The sequence below is a fragment of the Aythya marila genome (assembly GCF_965140915.1).
Source record: "Aythya marila genome assembly, chromosome: 2".
Classification (NCBI taxonomy): domain Eukaryota; kingdom Metazoa; phylum Chordata; class Aves; order Anseriformes; family Anatidae; genus Aythya; species Aythya marila.
Window position 1 is genome coordinate 95,612,466 of NC_139043.1, and position 26,575 is coordinate 95,639,040.

Genomic DNA, 26,575 nt, shown 5'->3' on the forward strand with positions numbered 1-26,575 from the left:
GGCTTTGAAGGACGACAGATGTAGTATCTGACTCTTGTGAAGGGTATAATCAGTGATCCAAAGTGTTTCAGACTTGTTATGACTATTTCCTTGCAATAAACCTTGTAATTTGATTGACTCGGAAAAGAATCATCAAACACTGCAAAGGGTCATGTAGCAGATTTTTCTTGCACTGTGTCAGTGTTTACAGTGACAGTAGAGTAGTGGAATGTAACTCAAAGAACCACATTTTTAGATGCCCATCTGTGATATTTTTTTTCCCAAACTAAGGAAAGACTGGTTAATTTAAAAGAAAAAACACATGTCAAGAATGAGTTAGTGTCATAACATTTTCAGTATTCTCTGCCAGTTGACTACATAGCCCTAAAGGAAGAAATGGAGTAAAATGGGAGCGACAGCTCTCTCCTACTTTTGTCTTTTAGTACAGAGAAGGAATAAACTAAAAAGTCTGACAAGCAGCGATTTAAAATGGATACGTAGAATCGCAAAATAACTTAGGTTGGTACGGATGTGTATCTTCAAGAATGGAGACACTACAGTTTCACTTGTACACCTCTTACCGTGTTTGAGCACTCTTAAATTTGTTAAAGCCTTTTATTCCTTGTCCATTGTTCCTTGTCCTATCACCAGACACTTATGAAAAATTATGCGTAAATGGTATAAATCGTGGAGCTGTGTTTTGAAGGACTGTCAGGCCTTCCTTGTTCCATGGATTTTGTATGTGTCATTTCCAGATTAATAATGCACCCTCAGGTTCTTCATATGAGAGCCCTGGCTTTATCAGATTTTTGAAGTGATTATCTTGTATGATTAGGTGAATTATCTCAGTTGTGGTTTTGGAAATGCATCCTAGGGGACTCAATCAAATGTCCTAGACATGATCTTCAGGGATGATCTGCAGGTTAGCTGTGGTTTGGTCATTTTGTCTTGGGCGCTAATAAAAAGTATGCCTTATTTCAGAGCTTGCTTGTGTTTGGTCTCTCAGCAGTCCTTCTGCAGTTGTGGAATAAGGAAACTGCTCTGTGCCTTTCCTGTATTGGACTATTATCTAGGACTATCTATTATTTAACAGGTCAGGGTCCTGTGATTTTTCTCAGACAAGAAGAAGATTCATTGAGTGCACTGGACCGTGAACTTCCTAACCACATTAAAAATAAAAGTTGTCAAATAGCCCTATTTAACTGTTACTATACTAAATGCTAGTTGACTAAAAGATGTTCATGGACCAAAAATCAGTGCTTCATTGTTGTTTTTCTCTTTTGTTTCTGACAATGTAGTGTTTGATAGTCTTTTATATAAAAAGTGCAGTAGCCTCACTGTTGTGCTGCAGTCCTATAAATTAGGATATTATTTTTTGGAATCTCTTTATACCTAATGCCAGAAAGCTTCCATGGGAATATGAAATCCGTAAATTATGGGAATACTAGCTGGAATTTGGAAGATGGAGGGGAATATATATTTATTTACTTGCTGCATCCTACTCCTTCAGTGTGATGGTGCTGCAAGAGTTGATACTGATTTGATTTTTGCTATTAAAATTGGAGAAATACCTTCCACTTAAATATCAATAGACTCCTGCAAGAAAATTAGTGTTGCTTACAGATGGATGTAAGAGGCAGTACTGAATCATCTAAATTTAAATTTGGAGAGGGTGCCACCAACAGTCAGCCAAAGGAAGTGAAATGAAGTAAAGAGTAGTTGTGGATTGCTCTGAAATACCTCAAAAGTAAAAGTTATATACCCCAGCGTCTTTTTTCTTAGTATGAAATGGTAACTGTTTATATTTTTCCTTATAGGTGAAACAATTGCACAACTTACGGATGTAGCAAGCTTGGATCATCCGGAATCTGATAGCCACATAACAATCTTTACAGACAAAACAGGAGTGGTAAAAGCTGCAAGGCTGTTGCTTTCTTCAGTCACGAAAGTGCTGGTGTTAGCAGACAGAATTGTTATTAAGCAAATAATAACTTCCAGAAACAAGGTATTTGGATCTAATTTTTTGTTTTATTTACCTGATACCCGCAGCCAATGCAAAAGAGTGGTGCTACATGAAGTGGTATTTTCGTTGTATCTCTAGGGGAAGTACAAAATAAAGAGGTAAAAATGAATGTCTTACATTATGTCCACCTACCAAATATCTGAAATGGAATGACTATAAAGTCAAGAGGAATAAAATTTTCAGTGACTTGTTACATTTTATATGATCCATATTACACTATTGACTTAGCATGCTGGAGAAGAAATGAGTAAGTTTTTTGTGAGGTGGGAAGAGTGGCTGTAGTAAAAAGGCCAATAAAAGCCACTAAAAGACAGGATCTTTCTACTGTCAGGAACAAGACAAGGAAACCATTCAGCATGTATCTAAGGCAAAAAGCTGTGAGGAATGCTGATGAAAGTATGTGCTAGTGCAGTGAGCCTTACAGATTAAAAGGTTTTTGTGCAGTTTAGCTTATGGCTTGAAACTTAGTTGATTTAAATGGTGCATGAAGACCATTTAACTTCAAGTGTAATCTATTTCAAGTACTGCACTGTCTTGACTGCAGAATATCTCCCTCCCCCCTCAAAATGTACTAAGATAAAAATAGAAAAAAAAAAAAAAAAGTTTGAAAAATGAGAGCTTCAGAAGGCAGCTTTTTTTTTTTTTCTTCCATTAGTTTTCAATTTGTAATCCAGAGCCTCTCTTTCTTCTTTTGACTCCTCATGCTTCATATCTCTCTTATTTTCTCCCAGTTTGCTTTCCAGACAGGCTGTTCTTTATTAAGCAGCTTTTAGATTCAAGGCACTTAACTGAGTCCCAAGATTTAGAAACCATGTTGCATGTATTACCTGCTTCAATCTGGCTCAGAGGCTTAACAACACTGATTTGCTGTCTTAGTGCTCTTTTCTTCTCCCAGTGGTTGGGGAAGGTGGCATTAGTTTCATCATATTTATTTCAAAAAAATGGTCTACTCTTGCAGCAGAAACCAGAGTGGTGCATTTGACAACTTCTGCTGCCTTTCTTGAGCTTTTCTTCTTTGTTTGCAGCCATTCAGACAATTAATGTCTGAGTATTATGGTGTTACAAGTGCAATAACCATAGGTACAGAAATGGATTTTAATTTGGAAAGTATTACAATATATAAAATGAAGTCTTATATTCCAAAGTGTGTCTTACTGTGATTGCTGTAATCTTTGTGGTCTTTTGGATTTCACTGCATTCTCCTTTCTACACATATTACATGTGTTTGAGAATGTCTGCTTCTGTTTATGGAACCTGTAAAGCAATTCATGTATCTAGGACCAAGTCAAGCAAATGATAGTGTCTAATATAGGCACACTCTGCGAGAGTACACTGAAAAGTGTGTCAGGTAGTGGTATGATGGATGGCAAAGCAGTTCTCCCTTTAAGAAATACTGTGATAGAGGGATGATGTAGGCAGGGACTTGAGCAGTGCATACTCAGGGACAGTGTAGTATAATATGGCATAGAGGATAGAAAGGCAGAAGTGAGATCATCATTTATATCAAGTGTAAAAGATGCTGACTTTATGGATCATGTTACTTTTTCAGAACATCTCACCTGTATTTTCATCTTAGAGACCGAATGCCCAATGTTAAACTTTTAGTGCCACTTTTCTTGCAGCCTCTTTACGAATAGTTTCATTTTCATTGTCATGATCATCTTCCACATATGAATCAAGAGTAGTGACTCAACCAAGGGTGAAAGATAGAAAAAGGCCATAGTGGTAGGTTATTCAACTTCATAGACTGATGAAGTGATTGAGATCTCCTGGATTTGTGATCTACTGCAGAAAAGTAATCTCTGTTTGATGATCCTAATGATTCTGTTCCTGCCTCTGTATCCTCAGCACCCCTGTATTTTTAGATTTTGTACGGTTTCTAAGTCCATGCCCACATCTTTCTTACCTTTCAAAATTTGTTTCATTCTCCATCATACTTAGTAGGTTTACATCTTGCTCCACTTACTGTCGTCTGGTTAGGAGACCAGAACAATGAATAGGGAACTGACAGATAGCAGGGGTGTTGCTATCCTGTGCAGATTGAACCAAAATATGGACGTGCCCTGAAGTGATGTCAGCCTAAAACGGCAGTCTGAAAAGTGACATTCATAGTGCAGCAGTAGCTGTGTAACACTAAGTTCTAAATTAGGTATTAATAGAAACTTAGTCTTTTCTATATATATTTTAACCTTGAATTTTAAAAATGTACATTTTAATTAGTGTCTGTGTGTTTCATGTTGAAAGCTTAAAATTAAAAAAAAAAAAAAAAAATGGAGACACCACAGATACTTTGCATTTTAGAAGCTTAATGAATAAACTTTAGATGATTTAGGGTTGTTTATACTGTTTCTGTAAGTAGTTCCTTAGAATGTCAGTTATGCTGGAATATCTAGAATCACTAGCTGTAATAGAAATGTGTGTGCTCTCACTGAAATTTTAACTTGATGAGATTTGTCATGACAGAAACACTTGCTCTAGGGTAACTGCAACAGAGGTTTCTTGCAATCAAGACCATTCTCATGAAGTACTCTATTTGCTTAAACCAAAAATGATTAAGCATAGTTACTCGTTTTTCTTTTTCTTTTTTTTTTTTTTTCCATTCTTGGAAAAGAAAGTTGGATCTTAACTTGTATGTTTTCTCCTTTCCCCACATTATTTTCTACATCCTCACTTTAACATTTAACATGACAATAGCATTTTTGCTAAATATGGAAACTGAACCCTGTAATAATGTTTCTCTTGATATTGGGAAGATTGAAGAAAATGTTTTTGAGGGTTCAGAATAAGTGACTCATTTGACTGAAGCATGATTATTAATTTAGGCTTTGATATCCAGCTTTTGGGTTATTAATACTTCAATTGTAACAAAATATGTACATTTTAAGTAGCACAATTTAGAAATAAATAATAAAATTCCTAATTTAGTACTAATGTTTTTTTGTTTAGTATCTTGATAATCCGCAGTATTTTTCCCTTGTCTTTCAGGTTCTTGCAACAATGGAACAGCTAGAAAAAGTCAGTAGCTTTCAAGAATTTGTACAAATATTCAGCCAGTTTGGAAATGAAATGGTTGAGTTTGCCCATTTAACTGGAGACCGGCAAAATGTAAGTATTAATAAAAATGTATGAGAAATGTTATGAATATCACTTTTCACCTGCTTCACTAGAAGATTCATGTTCTTCTGTGATTACTAACTATGAAAAAGCAAAACAATGCTGATGTTCTGTCTCTGAAACCCAGATTTTTCTCCTTGCCCCACCCAAAGTACCTCCTTTGGTTTTAAAGCTTAGCCTGGGGTGTTTGCTGTGTCTATCTTCCAGAAGCCTAGATGCATGTCATCTGAGATGTGCTTTAGCTTCATTTGTTGTCCTTGGCTCTAGCATTTCTGGCTTGTTACTGTGGTAAAGAATCTGTCTGCTGTTACTTGACAGAAACAATTGATGTTTGCACATAATAAGAGGCTTTGAAAACAGAAGAACTGAAATCTTTACATCATATTAAAGCATCTGCTTATATATTTTTTATTTATTTTTTTAAATGCTGTTGAATATGCTTGATATGCTCACTTTACAGTGTGTAGGCTGCTGTGTGGTGCTGTTAGTTTTACTGGTAGGAAACATCCCTCAAGGTATTTTTATTTAATATAATTATAGTTAGTATGCCAGAAATTCTTGAGTCTGGTCAGATTTATTAGCATGTAATGCTAGAATTTCTGAAATTAGCTTTAAAAAACAAACAAAGAAAAAAGTTTTGTTGTTGTTGATTTAGAGTAAATCTAGGATTAATTCCATTCTGTAGGCTGGTCCCTTTTCAGCTAGTAACAACTTTGCCCATTCTACATTATGTATTTTGAGATGATTAATAAGAGTCTTAATGCAAAATGCAAATCATTATTTTTTGTAGAAACAGAATTATAAACAGCAAATGAATGCACTTAGGTTAGGAATTAAGTTTTCTAAACTTTGGTGTGATGAGGAGCTTAGAATTCCTAGTAGCAAGGAGATCTAAAAAGTTGCTAGTTCTAAGAAAAAATGTAATCAGCTTATAAAAAGTATTATACAACACATGGGTAGCTGGCATAGGAAAGAACTAGGCATGGTTTCATTGAAAGTTGCATTCAGATGCCCATTTATTAACACTCAAAAAACAGTTGGCTATCTTTGCTGTTGGAAAGATCCTAAGCTTCGCAAGTTCTTCCTCTTGTTAGGCCCTCTTACATGTTGAGGAACTAAATTTTGTCCTCTTTATCTCCCTCCCATCCTCAAACCAGTTTGGACTCTAATTTTTTCCCTTTTCTGAACCTTTCTGGAGGTATATTTTAGTTTTGCTGCTATATCCCTCTCCCAGGAGAGTTCTTGGAAAGTTCTTTTACTCAGTACTTTCTATACAGCTATTGTTTTTTAAGCCTGTTAAATTTTTAAACATTTTTATTAATTGGTTTATGGTAAATATAATATTCAAGCAGATAAAAGATACATTTTCTATTTCCTTCTCTCATTATAACAAAAATATGGTGTTTTCTGTCTCTGTCTTTCCCTCTCTTCCATTTCAGACAATATTTTTAGTCTTTTTTTTTTATTGCTTCCTTTCCTGTTTTATAAATAATGCTCTATGATAAGGATAAAGAAATTAGTGACAGTTTATGTAGTATTCTCTATCTCTGCAATCTTTCTTCCTTGAAATCTGAACTGAAAAGAACCAAGAATAAATGCATAAATTAAAATCCGTCTAAAAGGCAAGTTCTAGATCATAAGCTAGGCTCAAAATAGCTGTCGTCAGACGTCATAAAGACGCTTCTTCACAACACGTCCATCTTCAAGAGAGTTTCTATTTTCCAGTCTCATAACCAGTAAACAAAATATGCAATATACAAATCATTTTTCTTTTGGTGTTTAGGATTTGAAGGATGAGAAGAAAAAGGCTAGAATGGCAGCCTCTAGGGCTGTTCTTGAGAAGTGCACCATGATGCTCCTAACTGCTTCAAAGGTGAGTGAGTATTCACAGTCTCACAAAGTTTAGATAAATCACTGAGTATGGCATCTGGCAGGAGAGCAGACTGTTCTTTCTCAGGTGTACTTTAAACTTCATACTCAAAAGTATAAGAGTAAAAAACATGTAAAAGAATATCTTTATATTCTGAATAATTCTATGAATTCTGCTTAACACAATAGCACTTTAACAGAAAGAATTTGTTGTATTCTAACACATTCTTTAGACTTGTTTTAGCAGAAATCATTAACTTTGCTTTTTTTAAAAGACTTGTCTTAGGCATCCAGACTGTGAATCTGCTCGTATAAACAAAGATGGTGTTTTTCATCGGATGAGACTAGCTTTGGAACAGGTAATAGAAATTGTAACTGACTCTAGACCAAATGGAGAAAATGAAATGGCACCCATCAGTATATATTCTGGCATCAAAGAATTCAAGGTAAGAATAGAAAAAGTATTGTTTTATACAGCTTAAAAATTAACCCAAAACTAGAATCTTGATTTTTTTTTTTATTTTATTTTCTTCAGTTACAAATGGCGGAGTTACATCTTTTTAGCAATGTAACTTAAATAAATGTCTCAAAATGTAAGAGAACCTGACAAAAGGTGATGATAAGTTCAATGATGTGGCCAAAATATACCTTTTGATATTTGCCATTTCCTCCTGGGTTAGAATACATTCGGAATTCAAATTTTTGTTGTTGTTGTTTGTTTGTTTGTTTGTTTTGAGGTGATGCTTTTAATGTTGAATAAACCTAAGTATCAGGATATCAGAACTTCATTAAAATTGTTGTTGTTGAAGAATCTTTTCTCCATAATTGGTAATACTTTGAAAACTATGCCCACGGATACTCATCCAAATATTTAGAAGAGCATACTGTCATTCAAAGGAAATGTTATGAATTGAAGTTGTATCTTGTAGCTCTGTGTATTTTTTCTGGTAAAGGCTCATCTAAATTTCATATTCAGTTAAGAAGAGTTAACAAACAACTGTGTCTTATTTCTTCAGGGTCTATAAAGCACTTCGATTATTTTTTCCCCTCCCCTCTTCAGAATTTGGTTGGAATTTTTGAGAAGTACCCTCAAAGTATTCAATATACTATATGTAAATATTTAGAAAAATACTCAAAACTGATGATATGCATGTAGAAAATCTTCTAAAGATTAAACAAACAGAACACACAACTAGTTTTTAAAACTTACTGAACTGAAAAGCATCATATTGACTGCAGGACAACAATGCTGTTAGATCTGATGAGTGTTTGGGAATTTTGTTTAAAAACAAACAAACAAACAAAATACCCACCCTAAACTGGAGGTCTGATACAACACAGTTATTGGATTATATTGAAAATATGTGAATACTAAAAAGCACTGAGGAGAAAAATAAAATGTAAATTGATGCATCTGCTTTCCATCACAACAGTATAACCACATAAATTCTCTTTTCTTTTTTTTTTTTTTTCAGAATAAGGTGGAAGGTCTTCGTGAGAATCTTTATTTTCTCTCAAAAGAGAACCTTTCAACAATGCTGGAAGTTATCCTGGAACATACGGAGGACTTCACGGATTCTGCCTATACCAGTCATGAGCACAGAGAACACATTCTGGAGCTGTCTAAGCAGGCTAAAATGGAACTAGAGCAGCTGGTTTCAGTATGGATGCAAGCTGTAAGAGCTTTTTAGCAAAGTAAATCTTTTCACCTCTACTTTTGAAAGAACTTTTTAATGCCATGCTTCCTCTGGTTTAGGAAGAGATTATTGATTGCATCCCTCAGAGTAAGTTAGCTAATCAAGGAAGTCAGGGTTTGTTCTATGTTTCTGCAAGTTCAATACTGTCTTCCCTCTGTCCCAGTGATATTGCTTTACTGATTCATTAACACCTAAATTAGGCTACCCTGATGATAGCCTAATTTTCATGAAGCTGTAAGTGGAAACAAGAAGGCTAATAGAAATGTCAATTCACAGTCTTAAACAACTAGGTCTTTTGATGAGGTTCTTCAGAGACTTCAATTGTCTTAATCCCATGGCAGTGACCACCATTTATATTTCTGTTCTTCAACAGAATATTGGAAATATTTAAACTATTGAAAAGTGAAATATTCTAAAACTTGACTTTATTTATTTATTTGTTTGTTTGTTTATTTTTCCCTGTGGAGAGAAAGGGTGATGAGAGAGAAAAAATGCTATGACTACACAGTATTTTTGTTCATCCTTTTTAAAAAGGTTCAGTGATGGTAATTTTGTTTTTTAGAGAAGAAGCACGTTAGGCTTCTCTCTGTCGTTTGTCATACGTTGTTCCTTGAAGACAGTAGAAAATACATGCAAAAGGGTGAGGAAAAGCAGAGACGGAAAATGCAGTTTCTATTCCTGGTACTGTCTTCCTTTCAATCTTGTTCCTAAGGAAATGTGTAACACAAAATCTTAATAGTCTGAAATATGGCAGATGTGTACTAGTATAGGATACATTTAATACTGAATGTATTACTTCTGAGAAGGCATTTTTCTTCCTTTTCTCCTCTTTGAATCAGATGTAGCCATCAGCTGTTCTTAATGCAGTAGTGCAGTTTGAAGAGCATATAAATCTTATTGATAATACAGAATGTTGTTATTAAAAAGAAGACACATCTAGAATGCTTATTGCATAGATTACAATAAGAAAATAAAACCGTTTAGCTTGGGTAGTTCTAAGCTGTATTACTGGTGGAAACTCATCACCTCTAGATGATTTACATGCTACATTTCAGGTGATAGAAATGAGAGCCTAGTACAAAACTATGCATATATATGATCCGTGAAAATATTTGAGTGTGCACGTGTGCTTATGCATTAAATATTTACATTAATTAATAATCCAGCCTAGCTATGAATGAGGACTCTGCAGTTAAAACAGTATCAGCTCATTGAAGTGGCTTTTCATTTTTAGCTCAGTAGCTTTGTCAGAGGGGGAATATTTTCTGAGGGACTTAATGGAATTCACATGGAATTGTTGATAATCAAAATACTTTCATGCCTTGGGATACATGAACTGGGGGATATGTAGAGCTCTTAGAGTGCCCAATTATCTCCATTTTCACTCATCGTACTTCCTTTCAGCAGGCAGAGTAACTGTGAGTCTTCAGTGAAGAGAGGATTTTAAAACAGAAGTGTCTTGTAATGTAGATCAATTTTAAATTATAGACTGGCATCACTGGCCTGCTTGTTTGTATTCTTCTGTGTGAATGCAAACTAGCTGGGACACACCAGAGAATCTAATGCTATTGATTGAAAGTTAAGTGTTTCTGAAATCCTTGCTGTATATGTTCGAGCTTGTAAAATTGGAAGGTAGTGTCCTGGTTTAGGTTTTCCCGTAAGCTTATTTGAACTGGAAAATTCTTTCAGATGTGTTTATTGAAAAAAAAAAAAAAAAAAAGTTGCACAAGAAAGAAACTAAACTAAATTAATACATAAAAGAATAAAAAAGGACACTGTAGTGAATATAAAATATTATGATCCTTGTGTTAACAAATGATTTTGTGATGTTACTTTTCTTTAAGTAATTTCTGTAAAAGTGCGTTATATTTGAGGGGCAGGTAGCTTTGAGACTTGGAACAGATAAGAATACATGAGGAAATGATGATACTAGTTTGGAGGATTTTTTTTTTCCTTTAAAATAATTGAGACATTTTGTGTCTGTGTTTATGTAAATTATACTCTGAGGGGCTAGCGGTTTTGCAGCTGTGGCCTTGTTGAAGGTCCCCACCTTGGATAATTGTTTCCAATATCTTATGGATATGGATGCAAACTCACTGCTATTTTTCCCATTGTATTTGTTTTGACATTTGTTTTGTTCATAGATGGGTATTTTTTTGCAGAAGTTGGAGCTCTGTCTTGAAGCTTACTCAACAAAATGTAGCTACCATAGTTTTTTAAATTAGACAATGATCTAAAGTCTTACAAGCATGCTGCCTTTTTTTAATTCAATATATATTTAATATAACTTTCTAGGTCACACTTTATTTGCGAAAGGTGTTTGTTGATATTAAATAGGAAAAAAAATGTTACTTTTCTGTATAAACATCCTGAAGTAGGTTTTGGGAAGCTTTAAATTTTAATGAAATGCTTTGCTGAAAAGAGTTCAGTGAGATTCAGAAATAAAATTTCTGTTGAACCAAAACAGTCAATTAGCTTTCATCACTATTAATTTTAGATTTGATTCAGCAATAAATACCTCTATAAAGGAATTCTTCAAGTAAAATCTACACAGGATATGCAAATGAAAACATTACATCTAGAACTAAATAACCATCCTCTAAAGAAACTTGAAGTAATGTGTGAAGGTGGTATTTACTGTGTGGATTTTTTTTTTGTGTGTGTATGTGCACATAATTTATTGTCTGCTTGCTTTCTTTGGCTTGTAGCAAAACCAGAAGACCAAGGATCTTATGGAAGACTTGGAAGTAGCCATTTTAAAAACATGCCAGTGCATGAATGAACTTAAAAGAGAGGTAAGTCCAGTTTAAACAAACAAAAACTGAAGAAAGCCTTGCATTTTTTACTTTTCAGATATAAAGTTGTAAAATAGGATCCTGGATCCGAAAACACTAGTATCTATTTATAGATAAGAATAGCCAAATCAGAATTACATAAGCGAGCTAATATGCAATCACCTTCTATTTCATTTCTTATAACTAATTAGAAATCTGTTGGTTTGCTGGCTCTGACAAGAATCAAATAAAAAGATGCTTGGTAGTAAGTACCATGTGTGTAATTGTTACTTTGAATGTAACGGCTAAATTTTGCTTGTGTATGCCTGCAAAGTACACATATATGGTATATTCTTAAATAAATAACATATTAGTTGTATATGACCTCCTTTATTGACTTCTAAAGCAGAAGTATATTATGACTATGCATTATAGTGAGGTATTTTTCTGGATAGTTGGCAGCTGTGTATGTGCTCGTTGTAATCATTCTTTTCCTAAATGCAAGCGTGCCAAATGATACCAATCTTTACATACAATATGAGATAGCTGCCTCATTTGGCACGTGGGATGGATTGCACTTATTGATCAGGGTCCCACCTTACCCCTCCCTCCCTTTCTCTTTATGGATAGCATTGGTGCCTTGTCTGTTCCACAGATTTGAGCCAAATAAAGAATTACCGGCTGTTGGCAGCTTCTGAAATATTTGAAAAGCATTCAAATATCTTTTTAAAGTCCTTCCTACTATTATTACATTAAACAGATGGCAAAATGAACATTAAGGATAAGAAGGGTTTCTATACAAGCCTAAGGAGCAGTACAATGATGTTAGAGAGATGTTAGAGAGACTCAGCGAACTTGCTCAGACTGTGTTCCGAGCTGCTTTAAATGGAAATACTTGGCTAACAAACCGCTTTCAGCTGGTTTCGTTACCTCTCACATGCTAACTATGGCTGCTTAAAAATCATGCTGTGTATTTTTTAATAGAGGCAAAATGAGAAATTTGAACCTGTGGATTATAATAATTCCTGCAGCTGTCCTGAAGATTTGAACTGTGTTTCAAATCTATTTCAGGTACTGTTAAGCTCCTTGCACTTCTGCTGCTAGGCAGTGTGTTGGGCCCCCAGGAAATGGAGTATACATAATCTGTGCTCTTTGACTAATAGTTTTTTGCTTTGGTCATTGTTATGTAGTAAATCAGTAGCAGAGCTTTTCCAGAGTGACATTCCCCTGTAAGACTCTCCTTTCTGGGTGACATCGTTCCTGTACTGAATGAGAAGGAAGGATTCCCAGTCAAAATAGTATGAAACTATGTAATTAAAGAAATCATAAAGCTAAAGCAGCTGGCATATAGTATGTAGAAGAAATTACAAATATTGTGGATTTTTTTTAGCTCCATAAATGTAGTTCTTACCATACTGTCTTGCCCACAGACTTCTATTTGTGAAAACACCATGCAACAAATAGTACATACTCATTACACTTATGTTAAAGAACTTTTTCAGATGCCAATAAAAGAAAATTACCTCTGTAAACTAGCTAACAGAGGTGGCATAAAATATAAAATAGTGGGTTACCTATGCCCTGTGATTTAGTCCCACATTATGCAAGTGAAAGTGTATGAAGCTATTCTAGAAACTGTGGAACAATCTGAGTGGGTTTGAATTTTTAAACTAACAACCCTTAGTTTTGTATGCCTTGATTTTGTGACCTGTAAAGTACAAAAGCTTTCTTAGTGAGAGCTTTTTAAAATGTGCAAGATTAATGCTAATCAGTAGAAAAAAATTTAGAGTATTATGTTATTTATCTTGTTCCCTGTGCAGTGATTGGATTTGTATCTGATCCCAGAGTAGCCAGAGTGTTTGGTTGAGGACTGTCCTGCCAGTCTTTGACTTCTGGTGCCACCATGTATCAGTCAGTAAACAGGCTCTCTATTGATGAAATTAAATACTGTGACACTAATTTAAACGTTCTAATAGCCTGGGTTGCTGAGAACACAATACAACTTTGTTATAATAGCATTTCCCCACCTCTTGTCACTTTATGAAAGAAACTAGAGGTACATTCCTTCCCTGAGATCATTTTCCTGCTTAATGCTCTGAAAATTTCTTTTTTAGATCATGATGAAAAGAATCTCTAATGAGAAGGTAATCACAGTGTAGTCTATATATAAATGAGAATTGCCAGCTCCTACTTCAGCATTATAAGTTGCAGATATCCTTTCTTCAGAGCTCACTTCATATCAGAGATTAGCAGTTTGTGCTAATTTTTAATGGCATGCAAGCAACACCATATAAACAGTTCATAATACATTGTCATAGCATTATTTCTTCCTGTTAAAAAGTAGTAGAAGGTTTTAAGGAAACAATCCGGGTTTCTTGCGTTAAATTAAAAAAAAAAAAAAAAAAAAAAAAGGAAAGGAGAGAATCAAACATAACCTCTTAATTTTGGACTGCATAGGAAGTACTCAGGGGAGACCTGTCACACACTACAATTACCTTAAAGGAGGCTATAGCAAGGTGGGGATTGGTCTCTTCTCTGAAGCACCGAGTGGTAAGACAAGAAATGGCCTTAAGTCGTGTCAGGGCAGGTTTAGGTTATATATTAGGAGAAATTCCTCCACTGAAAGGGTTGTAAAGCATTGGAATGGACTGCCCAGGGAAGAAGCTGAGTCACCATTCCTGGAGATATTCAAAAAACTTGTAGACGTAGAGCTTAGGGATATGGTTTAATGACAGTGCTATGTTAAGGGTTGGACTAGATTTTCTTAGAGGTCTTTTCCAACCTAAATGATTCTATGATGCTGCATAGTACTACATAGGGGAAGGGAGGAAAACAGGTAGACTCCAAGGAGAAAAAATACATATTCTAGAAAACATCCTATTCTTTCCACAGCTAAGGCTCACTGGCATCACATTATCAAGGTCTTTGAATTCATAAGAACTTGAAAAATAACCTTCTTGAACAGCCAAGTGTGTTGTATATTCAATGCAATCCAGTAAAGTGAATATTACAAGACTCAACAATCACAAGAATGCTCTGCTATTTCTAAAACAGGATGCTGTGTTTGTTTTACTCATGTTTTTAAAACGGGGCTGGTTACAGGGCATAGGTAAAGCCAGTATGACTGACTAGTCACTAGAACTAGCAGCAGCTGTTGCTGATAGCTCTTGTCAAGCAGAGTCCTTAACAACACAATTTGAGCAGATCCATGAGTCTGAAAGTGTCCGGATTTAAGGATGCATTTCAAAGGGGAACTTTTCCTTACTTGTTGGGAATGTAGGGTGAGAATTTTTGAGACTGCTCAAAGATCTATCTCTGGCCTCAAGCTCCTTGCAGAAAAGGAGGTTTTTACTTTTCTAAAGCTGTGTCACAAGCCAATTGATTATTTTCAAGCTTTTCTTTGCATCTCTGGCAATTCATTGTTGGAAATTTAATTTCTAATGCATTATAGATTCAGATGCTGCAGCTTTGTTCTGTTAATGTGTGTTCTTCATGGGAAGTAGATTGGTCACTGTGCCATGCTTATGCTGAACTTGGTGCCCCGTGAATTCAGGCACCTGTTTTTTTTTCCAGCTGTAACATCATCAGAAAGCAGCTGTGTTATAATCTCATGTCCTGACTCTACCCAGCTGCTCTTTTGTTTCTCTTCATGTTTGGTTGGGTTATTTTTGAGAGTAGTGGATTATATATCTTTGTACTTTGAATAATAACTGAAGAATTAAAGCCCCAGGCTGTCTATGAGCTTTCATAGCAGTAAATTTTTTGCTTCTTGAAAAAATCACTTGATTATTAAGTTGATTCAGTTTGATACTGGGTGCATTTATTTCCTTCCAAGGTTTATCTCTCCTTTTTTTAATGCTATTCAAGGTCCACGGTGCAGCAACATCTCTGGCGGCAGATCTTCTAAAATACCATACAGATCATATGGTTCTCAAAGCATTAAAAATCACAGGAGTAGAAGGAAATCTAGAAGCTGTAGCAGAATATACTTGCAAGCTATCAGAGCAGAAAGAACAACTTGTCGAGGTGAGTTCATGGTTGCTTTGATTTTATAAGGCACATAGCAAATATGTGGCTGGATTTGTCTTAATCTATTTTTTTAGAAAGGCTATGGTCTGTTTTCTTTTCATTGTTGTTTATTATTATTATTTTCCTAGCATACTGTTGAATTTTGTGGTGTTCTTGGTATGGTCTGAGCCAGGTGTATAATTGTGGCATATGGCTGTTGTAAATGGGGTGTACATTGTACGGTCTTACCAATTCTCCTCCTGGGTCTGCACTTAAATTCATTGTTTGACTTGGTATTATCTGTATGCATGTTTTGGGGCTAAAGTATTCATGAAAAAGTAGGCTTCTAGATCCAAGTAGAGATTATAGCCTTTTCTTCAAACAGTGGGTATCCAGCAACAGCTGAACCCAAAGACTTATTTTAAGAATGCTGAGAACCTAAGGTTAAGTTTCTCAGTCCAATGAATTTCACTGTTTTGAAGATTTTTTTTTTGTCCGTTAGAGGATCACAGAAAATCTTTTATTCTTTGTGAACAACAGTGTTTACATACTGCAGGTATTATTGCATCCAAAGTTTTGTATTTCATTACTCATACATGTGAACAGGAGAGTAAGACCTATTTTTTTGTTGCTGTTCCTTTCAAAGGTCAGAAAGATTGCCTTTCTGCCTACCATATTTGTGATGTGTGGTGTTAAGTAGATGTCATGAGTTGCATGATGAAGCAAGTGGTTTGAGAGCAAGGCTTGCTAAGATAGTGTTGGAGCACTGAAGTAGACGGACTGAGGAAGACTTGAGCTTCTGGCTGCTCTTGGCTTGGACTGGCGCACGCTTCATTGGGTTAGAAACTGGCTGGATAGCCGGGCCCAAAGAGTCGTGGTGAATGGAGCCAAGTCCAGTTGGAGGCCAGTCACTAGTGGCGTCCCCCAGGGCTCGGTGCTGGGGCCGGTCCTCTTTAATATCTTCATCGATGATCTGGACGAGGGCATCGAGTGCACCCTCAGTAAGTTTGCAGATGACACCAAGCTATGCACGTGTGTCGATCTGCTTGAGGGTAGGAAAGCTCTGCAGGAGGATCTGGATAGGCTGCACCGATGGGCTGAGGTCAACTGCATGAAGTTCAACAAGGCCAAGTGCCGGGTCCTGCACCTGGGGCGCAATAACCCCAAGCAGAGCTACAGGCTGGGAGAGGAATGGTTGGAGAGCTGCCAGGCAGAGAAGGACCTGGGAGTGATGGTGGACAGTCGGCTGAATATGAGCCAGCAGTGTGCTCAGGTGGCCAAGAAGGCCAACGGCATCCTGGCTTGTATTAGGAACAGCGTGACCAGCAGGGCTAGGGAGGTGATCGTCCCCCTGTACTCAGCTCTGGTGAGGCCACACCTCGAGTACTGTGTTCAGTTTTGGGCCCCTCGCTACAAGAAGGACATGGAGGTGCTTGAGCGGGTGCAGAGAAGGGCAACAAAGCTGGTGAGGGGCCTGGAGAACAAGTCCTGCGAGGAGCGGCTGAGGGAGCTGGGCTTGTTCAGCCTGGAGAAGAGGAGGCTCAGGGGCGACCTTATCGCTCTTTTTAGGTACCTCAAGGGAGGCTGTAGCGAGGTGGGGGTTGGCCTGTTCTCCCACGTGCCTGGTGACAGGACGAGGGGGAATGGGTTTAAGTTGAGCCAGGGGAGGTTTAGGTTAGATGTTAGGAAGAACTTCTTCACTGAAAGGGTTGTGAGGCACTGGAACAGGCTGCCCAGGGAAGTGGTGGAGTCACCATCCCTGGAAGTCTTCAAAAGACGTTTAGATGTAGAGCTTAGGGATATGGTTTAGTGGAGGGCTGTTAGCGTTAGGTCAGAGGTTGGACTCGATGACCTTGAGGTCTCTTCCAACCTAGAAAATTCTGTGATTCTGTGATTCTGTGTGATTCTTGTGCCAGGAATATTTAGGACTGTTTCTGGAATTCTAGCATTTATGCAATTTTAGTGTGTTGAATTTTTCAGAATGCAAATTGTGGTATCTATTTAAATTGAACTTCCCAATTCCCTTATCTTTTTCCATAGTAAGCCAGAAAACCTTTTGAATAATTCCAACTATTTAAAAATAAAATAAGAGTGTGCATACATGGTTTTGCTTCACTTCTACAAATTCTGTAATGTACTATTGTCTTAAGGTTGAGCAGAAGTAACTGAACCAGCAGGAGATACAAAAAGATATGTATTATTTTGATCTGGAATGTGGTGACACTGGTAGCTATACCTGTGTGATATCTAGTACTCAATTTCTAAAAAATTCTGATTTAATATGGGGCTTGAGAATTCATCCCAGTATTGTGACTATGCAGAAGCAATGTGCTTGAACTTCAGGGACTAACAAATCAACTCTGGACGTTTATAATTTCAGTTTTAATGTCCCTTTTTTCTGTGACTCTTTTTTTTTTTTTTTTTTTCAGTGTCTCTTTTAGTGAGACACTGATTTTTTTTCCAGGCATTATTGTGAGGTAAAAGAGTATTTATAGCTACACTGTTTCTGGTAATGGACAAGGTATAGTTAGTTTAGTGTGTGTTATCTCTGTTTTATAAATTCTGCTTCCAATCTGAAACCTTCAGTGTTCATCTTCAGCCTGAAGTTCACTTTTAATCTTACTACAAAAATATGGGTGCCTACCTTTTGCTTACTGTGGAAGTAAACGATATTTCTTCCCTATGTGAATATGACATTGTTTTGCTCAAAGATAATTCAGTCCTTTGGATGATGAAAGCCTAAATTTTCCACATGGTTGATGGATTGCTGAATAAGCCTGTTCTGATGATGTCATTTATGCTACAAAATTTCTCCAGGTTCTGTAGATGTCTGATTACTTTCAGATTTATTAAGTCATAGGCATATTTATGTGTGAAATTGTTGCTGTTGGAATGATTTTTTTTTTATATAATTTTCTTTCTCCTGGTGATTCTTCTACACCTTTCAAGGCAGGAGTTTTTTTCTTTATTGTAAATGCTCCCTGAGAAACACCAAGTTGTGCAGTCCCCAGTAAGTTTCTGACAGAACTGTCAGTAATTTTGTGTATGTGTGTGCCTTTTCTCATTACTAATGAAACCATATTTTTATCATTCTTTTCTCTTTAATATATATATATGTATATATTTAGATGTGTCGCTTGTTGAGGCATGTTTCTGGAACAGAGCCCCTTGAGATTACGTGCATACATGCAGAAGATACCTTTCAGGTCACTGGCCCACAGGTATGCTTAGCTTTTATCTAGCCACTTCAACTGGACATAAATAAAACTTACTTGCATGAGTTCTTTGGAAACCTCACATTAAACTGTTCAAAGCAGCTCCAAGAAAGAGTTACAGTTCAGTGTTGGGTGTTGGCTAAAATAATGCACAAGGAAGATAATCAAACCTGCAAGTGTCAGATGAATACACTATAAACATAAAATAGTAATGGTTTAAATTTTGTGGTTTGCCTGTGGAGGCATTTGTGAATTCATGTGCAACACTATTTACCAGGACGTCTTCCAATAGCAAATATTTTGTTCTCTGTCCAGATAATTTCTGCTGTAGAAACATTGGCATTGCATCCATCTAGCAAGATTGCAAAAGAAAATCTGGAGGTGTTCTGTGAGGCCTGGGAGTCTCAGCTGAGTGACATGTCTATGCTGTTGAGAGAAATCAATGACGTGTTTGAAGGAAGAAGAGGTAAGAATGCTATGTACAAATAGAAAAATTAAGTTTCTAAAACAAATGTAGTCTAAGAATTTTAGCTGTGATTTAAGAAATATTGCTTTCTTAAGACAAGAGCATAATACACTGTCCCATATCCCATACAGCAATGTGAAATCTGGGTGGTAATATGCAAATATCTTCTTCACTTTGTAAAGATGTTGAATTAGGGTATGTTTTTCAAGGAAAAACATAGCTGGAAATTTAAAGGCCTCGTTTGTGTAAAATTAAGAATGTTTAACTTCCTGCATGGTGATTACTTTCAGCAAAATTGAATGGAACTTTTCAAAGTACTCAGAAGTATTCGACACCGCTCTTTGCCAGTGGTGCACAAATATTAGTGATTTAAGGCTTTCATCCTACCTTTTGATTTGAATAGGACATGATAATTCATGACAATCAAGATATAAGTTGATTGTGTGGCATGTTTAATTCATTTCCTATATTCTGGATAATATATATACAAATATATTCTGTACTGTCAGCTTGCATTCTTGCATTGTATTTACTTCATAATGTAGTGAATGTAGTTGTTTGATTTTTAAACTGCTGTCCTTTCTGCTGGATGGAATCTCTGATGGATCTGCACAATCTTGGGATATTTTCTTTGGTTGGTAAGTTTATTGGTATTTGTACAACATGTAGACGAGAACGCTGGAATTTTACCAGACAGATCTGTGTTTACTTTAAAAACAAAACAAAACAAAAAATTTTTATTTTTTGTTTTTATTCAGTGTTGTTTTTTTCAAATTATGTGTTTATTGTAGCCTGATGTTATACTTCTTGCGGCTGTGTGTTTCAGTCTTTAAAGTATAATTGCATACAGATAGAATGTAATATATAATAATACTGAATGTCTTGTATTTCTAAGAATATTGCTCAGGTTAAAAAGTTCAGATTTAGGGACAGATACAGGGACTTCAACTTTTTGTACCTAAGATACAGAAAAAAGTAACTCTTTATTCAGGTTAGATGACACTTTATCAATGATAAAGTCCTTCATCTTGCTGTTAACATGAGACTATTTTTTCATTATTAGAGCTTATTTTGGGAGTTTAATTTTCCTTACTTGATTGAGTTTTCATGCAAGTACTTCTTTTCTGCCAATTTTGTTGTGAGGGCAGTAAACAAGCAACCACAGGACAGCGATAGCTTAAATTGTTGCTGCTGGTTGTTAGATGAATGTGTGTCTCTGCCTGAAGATTTGTAAAAGGAAAACATACAGTGAAATTCTGAGTGGGTTTACAATAATTGTGGGTAGCACACATTATTAGGAATGTGAGAAATATGTGATTGTTATCTTACTTGTTCTTCCACCTTAGTCTGGAATGCTATATAAAGATGTGTAGCAATCTATTAGATCAGAGATCCTATTTGTGGGCCTTTTAACCTTCAGTGTCTTTTTTTCTTTTGTTTTGAGAGCCAAGGACGTATTAACTTTCTCTAAACATAGCATTACATTTTACATAATACAATTAGAAACACAGTATTACTCTAATATTGATGTATGGCAATAAATTTGAAATTTGCAGAGCTGATTTTCAGTTGATTTTATTTTTTTTTCATATTCTTGCAATGGTCTAGCAGAGTTAAGTGATAACTTTTCCATATCTGTATGTGTGTGTGTCTATTTGTATAAATATTAATGTAGTTAAAGATATTAGGACAAGAACCATGCAGCCACAGCAAAGCATACACTTGGCTCTCAAAACAAATAGTTCTTGAAGCGTTATGGCATATTACCAGCATCTCCTTTAGTTAATAACTTTCTCTTCTCTTGTGCATGTTGTCAGCAGATAACAGGCATTTTCCTTAAATGGATGTTTTCCAATTTTGTTAAAGCATCATTTCACAAAGCTTCCCTAACATTGTTGCTTGAAGGAAAAAGAAGAGGATGGGTAGGTTGCTGAGCATGGAAAAGTGTATAGGGTTATGTGGGCCTGAGTGCAGCAAAGACGTTTTTTTCTGGTTGGTTAGGCAGATGAGTCTGCGTCAGTTCATGTTTCTTGTTTCCCCAGTCTTTCCTTCAGTATAAAGTGTTCTGATACTACCTTTGGTAAGATAATGAGCACACCTTCTATACTTTACATTTCCTTAGGTGCATTGTGTCTTGTATTGCCAAAAAGATGTTTAAGAAATCTTGTCTCCATTTTGCTTGTTGCATGGCCCAGCCTAGTAAGGGATTTCTCTCAGTGAATCTGGATGGTTTTATATGAACTGTCAGTTATCTCCCTGGAATTAATTTTGGTCTTCTATATCCACTGGTTTTCTACAAAATTTTCCTCCGTGTTGTGCCCATTTTTTTTTTCTTTGCTTGTTTTCTGTTGTTGGACTTCAGGGTGACTCTTGAAAGAAACAAAAATCCCACGCAAATTACTCTCACCTCTTTGCTTTCAAAAAATACCCTAAAGTTACCTCACCACTTTCAACATTTTTTCTTCTAGAAAACACTACAGATAACCCAATTAATAAATTAGACTAAAATATTTGTTTGCTAAGAGATTATAGAAGTTTTGTGAATGCCATTCTTGCTCCAAACACAATGGAGTTTCACAATATTTTATAAGATTTGACTTACTCTTCTTGTAACTCATGCTACTTGTCTTAATGTTGAGGTTGGTAAAAAATACCTTTATTTTACACTACAATGTAACAAGTGCTTTATTCCTAGTAGAATTGTGATTGTGTGTTAACAAAAGATAGAACTACAGTAAGAAGGTGTATAAATATATTTTTTTCTCCTCCATTTAAAACTTGTATTTTTGTACCACTAATGTAAATGTTTGGCTCTGTAAGAGAGTACAGAATACCGCATAAGAGGCAAGAAACTGAATGGTGACTAAATGTGCTGGACACATCTAATAAAATAAGCATTTTTATGATTACGGGATGTTCTCATTGTTTAAACTTTTGTTTTTTATCAAGCAATTGCGTAACTCCTTATCTGGTGTTTCTTTCATACCTGAAAGCTAGGTATTTCTGATAACAAGGTTCAAAATTCATATGGATAGAGAGCAAAGTTTAGGTTGGAAATGAAGCCATGTTTTTATTCAGTTGACATGGAATCACACCAAAAATGCCTAAATAGATGTGGGCATGTTTTGAGGGGGAGGGAGGGAGGAGCGCTGCACTTTCAAGTACATTTTGAAAATCTCTCTGTGCTGTGTGGAACTGTCAAGTAAGGTAGAGCTGGACCTCCTTTGCTAATCCTAAAACTTCATATAATCCAACGGTGAGGAGACCTCTTCTGCATAGTGTTAGCCTTACCTAGTCTGAGCTAAGGGCAGCCTGAGTGATGGGCACCTCTACAGGGAGGATCACAAAAAACGAGTGATTTGGCTCATCCAGTGGAGGTGACTTTTCTCTCCACTGACTATGCAGAAAGCTGCATAGCTTTTTTTTTTTTTTTTTTTTTTTTTTAAAAAAAAAAAAGGAAAACCACAATACAGAAAGCCCATTAGGGAAAACAAAGGCAGACTGGAATAAGTGAAAGGAAGATCATAATACAGCAGAAAGCCATTTAGTATTTTAGCCTAGATCTGACTTCCAAAATATGAAAATTAAACACCTGAAAAAACATGTATTCTGCTTATGAAATCAAACATAAATTTTGTGCTTATAGTGTTGTAGATGTATTTTCTGATGAAGGAGGATTATCTCTGGCTTGAGTAGATCTGTGCTTCTAAAAGGAATGATACCTGTGGGTCCACTCAGAGTGGGGGTGGGTTTTAATTAACATTCCAAGAAATAGGCAGATCCTTCCTCTTTCTGAATATGGTAAGTAATTCAGCCTTCCAAAGCCAAATAATGGGAATTGGTAGACAAGCAAAAGCATTTTTTTAATTATTATTATATCTGTTTACCACTTCTTCCAGTGCAGTTGACATAATTCTGAACGCTCACCTCTTTTGCATTTGTCTTCTCAGTATGTATTTCTTTTCCATCTGTGTCAAAGCTTTCTGGGCTTTTGAACTCTTTCATTTTAACAGGGCGCATGTTTTTACATAGCGTTAAGGAGATTTTTTTATGCTATAGCATTTAGCTTTTGTTCTTGGTACTTCTTACGTGATTTCTTGCATCCTGTTTAGCTGATGTTTTGACACAGGGGATGTGGTAAAGTGGTTCACATAATTTTTGTCAGTCTTTACTCAGAAATCTGGTGTGCTTGTATGTATGTGTAGGCAACTAATATCTAAATAACTGCATTCTTAGACAAATAGGCAACTTATGCCCTGATAGCTCACCCTTTTGTAAAACTGAGAGGTGATCATGGAAGAGTTCAATTTCCCATACTTATCAAGTGGGTTGTGGGATACTTGTCAATTTGCTGCAATTTATTTTTTAAAAGTCCGTTGCCTAAACGTGGAGCTCATGATCTTTCTATGGTGTCAGGAGATAAAGAGCATCCTTTCAAAAAAAATCATAAATGCGTAACAGGGTTGTCCTCTGAGCATTCTAACGGGAATTTTTTTAGGAGTTGATACAAGAGGCTGAAATAACATTTTATTCCTGTTTTACTGTTGCTCATTGTTTGTCCAGTGCATTATCTCCATGCAAACATGTTACCGATATCCATTATCTCAGTCCTTTGTTTCTTCAGGACGCATGTATTTTTCACTAACTCTGAGGATTTTATTTATTTACTCGTTTTTATTTAGCAGACTTTCCTCTCCTGAATCTGTTGTAATAAATGTGAGTCTTTATTGATATTTAGATTGTCTGGTAACTGGAGCTCTAATAGTAGGCTATTAGTCCTGGCTTTGTTTCCACCTGCCAATAAATTCTTCTTAACCACTTTCAGTTAATACCTGAAAAGATTTTTTTTTTTCCCTCAATTTTTTTTTCTTGGACTTGGAATAACTGAGAATCCTGGGGATATAAGAAATAATTCAATTCAGTAAGTGTGTAAAATGATACGTAATACTTTTCTTCATAAAATATAGAGCGCATGGGATACATATAGTACACTACAACATAGGGGTTTTATTATTGTTACTTAAAAAAAAAATCAGCAAAAACTCCACAGCTTTCTTATATCTCTCTCACTATTGTCTTTGCCTACTTCAAATTTTATACCATCCAAGGCCAAGAAAAGCCTTACATGTAACTACCACAGTATGTTCTGTATTTGGCAACAACACAAGTGCATGTAGTGGATAGCTACTAGTCACCAGAGAGAGTTTCTTACTTGGGAATGCACGCTGGGGACTAGAAATCTTAAGGAGTAAAGCTGTTCAGATACTTAAGTGCCAGTTACTGAGAGCTACAATCTAAACAGAAGTTCTTAGCTTGTCTCTTTCTGAAAACACAAGATAGAGTGCTGTTCCTCTTCAATATTCAAATTACAGGTAAGTAATTCACTTTTATATGTAGTAATGCAACTTGAGGAAGGACAAAGTAAGGCATGTGGTCTGATTATTAAGATCTGCATACAAATTTTGGTGTAAATGTGTGTTCTTCCTAGGAGAGAAGCGTGTCTACCTGTCACTGCCCAGACCAGGGGTAAGTTGCTCTTGGGACTGTTTTATACATGTTATACATTCTGTTAACTAATTGACTTCTTTCTGTATTGCATTTAATGAGGATATAGCGATGTCTTAGTAACACAGAATCACAGAATCATGTAGGTTGGAAGAGACCTCCAAGATCACCTAGTCCAACCTCTGACCTAACACTAACAAGTCCTCCACTAAACCATATCACTAAGCTCTAACATGCATCTTGACTGGATGACTGTCAGTAAAATACCAAACTTTGTACATTTACTAACTGAATGATAAACATATTACATGACTAGTTACCCTCGTTTTGAGTATGTTTTAATAACTAAAGTTGTAGGTGACCTTTAATTCCTGGTTTTTTAATGTAACATTTTGTACAACATACTTGACTCTTATGCTGTGTAATAATAAATGCCTGGTCACTATTAAAATAGTAAGAATACACTCAATGTACTGTAAAATAAGTCTTGGTACTCTGACTTTTTTTGGTGTTGATTACTGAGTTGGCCTATTTTGAGGAATTGGACATGATTAGGCATATCCTAGGCTCTTCAAGTAATGGGTTCTCATTTCCCTATTTGATCTTAACAATTTATAATGTAGTGACACCAAATGTCCACACTTAGCTGTGAGGTAATTGATACTCTTAGCTGACTAACTGATATTAATTACTTCGTTTCTAAGAGCATTTCTACATTAGGAAACCACCTAAACCTTGTAATAAGTCATTTAACTTGCTTGTTACATACAAATTTTTTCCACTGGGATGAGGAAGGGGAAGAACGATCTCAGAAGGTGTACAGTAAGTTCTGGGTTGTTTCTTTCTCTCCTTGCTTTCTCTCCTTAACCTGTAATGTTGAGGAATTTAAGTGTGAAATAGTCCCCATGTCTTCTGTTGTGCAATTCTTTGACTTGAAACACAGTATTATACTTCTGACCCTTAATGAAAAAGGGGTAAGAGAAAAGGTCATCCATTTTAAATCCAACCTGCAATTTAAATAGAATATAATTGTAGGCTGGGTGAGCATGGGTGATGTCGTGGAGTTAGATTTATGCAACTGTAATGTAGCAACGATTAAGGATTTGTTATATACTTTTAGAGCAGATAAAGTTATATTATGTGATTTTTATTAGCACTTGATCACTATCTACATGTTAGTCAATTAATAATGATCTAAAGAAATTTGCTACAATAGGAACAGTGGCATAGTTAAAGATTTGTTAATGGCAAGATTCACTCGAGGCTTACTTGCAGGGTCCTGAGGGGGAGCAGTGTTTCTAAATCCAGTTGTGTGCTTTCAAAATAACCTCCCTAGAGTGAATTACTCGCCCTTCTCCCTTGTCAGCATTTATCCGTGGATGAGTTTGTTCCTTGAGGAGTCAGCCCTGAGGCGCACTTCTCCTCAGGGTACCCTGAGAAGCATCCCAGCACTGGGGGAAACTAAGGGTGCATCCTGCTGTGGTCTTTGCCTTTATGTGTAGGCATCAGGTTGTGCAGCACCACTCCTTAACGCTTAGTTGTGTCCGTCTGTTAGTCGCACCACAGGGCCCCAGTGCAATCAGGGGGAGCCCTGACCATCCGAGGCCTCTATCATATAAACAGGCATTAAAGGGGTGAGGCAAGAAGTCAGGCTTCACCACACTCCATAGATAAGAGGAATTGTGTCAAGATGACCTCTCCTTTGGTTATGGAGAAGAAAGAGATGAGGCTTAGTATTTATTAGATAAAGTAGTAGATTTATAGGCAAGCTGAGGTTCCTTCATTACTGCCGACAAGAGATTTCGTGGGGATGAGCTCTGCCTGGGGCCCCATTGCTGCCAACCTGCCCAGTTCAAGGACTGAACACATGGAGGCCTGCTGTGGCTCACAAACCTCAGCAAGACTTATGCCAAGCACAGGAGCAG

The 26,575-nt window shown here is 36.2% G+C and overlaps 1 protein-coding gene and 1 long non-coding RNA gene across 2 annotated transcripts in view; one reads left to right on the forward strand and one right to left on the reverse strand.

Annotated features, from left to right (window-relative positions):
• The window catches only part of CTNNAL1 (catenin alpha like 1), a gene marked incomplete at its 3' end in the record, with an annotated part of 53,987 nt that overhangs the window by 20,022 nt on the left and 7,390 nt on the right, over positions 1-26,575 (forward strand). The window contains exons 3-12 of the mRNA XM_082754989.1: positions 1,797-1,984; positions 4,988-5,107; positions 6,900-6,989; positions 7,261-7,431; positions 8,461-8,661; positions 11,391-11,477; positions 15,324-15,482; positions 18,593-18,685; positions 18,995-19,145; positions 24,634-24,671. Coding sequence (XP_082611115.1) covers positions 1,797-1,984; positions 4,988-5,107; positions 6,900-6,989; positions 7,261-7,431; positions 8,461-8,661; positions 11,391-11,477; positions 15,324-15,482; positions 18,593-18,685; positions 18,995-19,145; positions 24,634-24,671 — 1,298 coding nt within the window. The remainder of the gene's footprint in view (positions 1-1,796; positions 1,985-4,987; positions 5,108-6,899; positions 6,990-7,260; positions 7,432-8,460; positions 8,662-11,390; positions 11,478-15,323; positions 15,483-18,592; positions 18,686-18,994; positions 19,146-24,633; positions 24,672-26,575) is intronic.
• LOC309875488 lies at positions 1,854-25,430 on the reverse strand. Its single transcript, XR_014317042.1, has 3 exons — positions 25,420-25,430; positions 2,016-2,076; positions 1,854-1,930 (listed from the first exon to the last, which is right to left on the reverse strand). It is a non-coding gene; the product is annotated as an uncharacterized lncRNA (long non-coding RNA).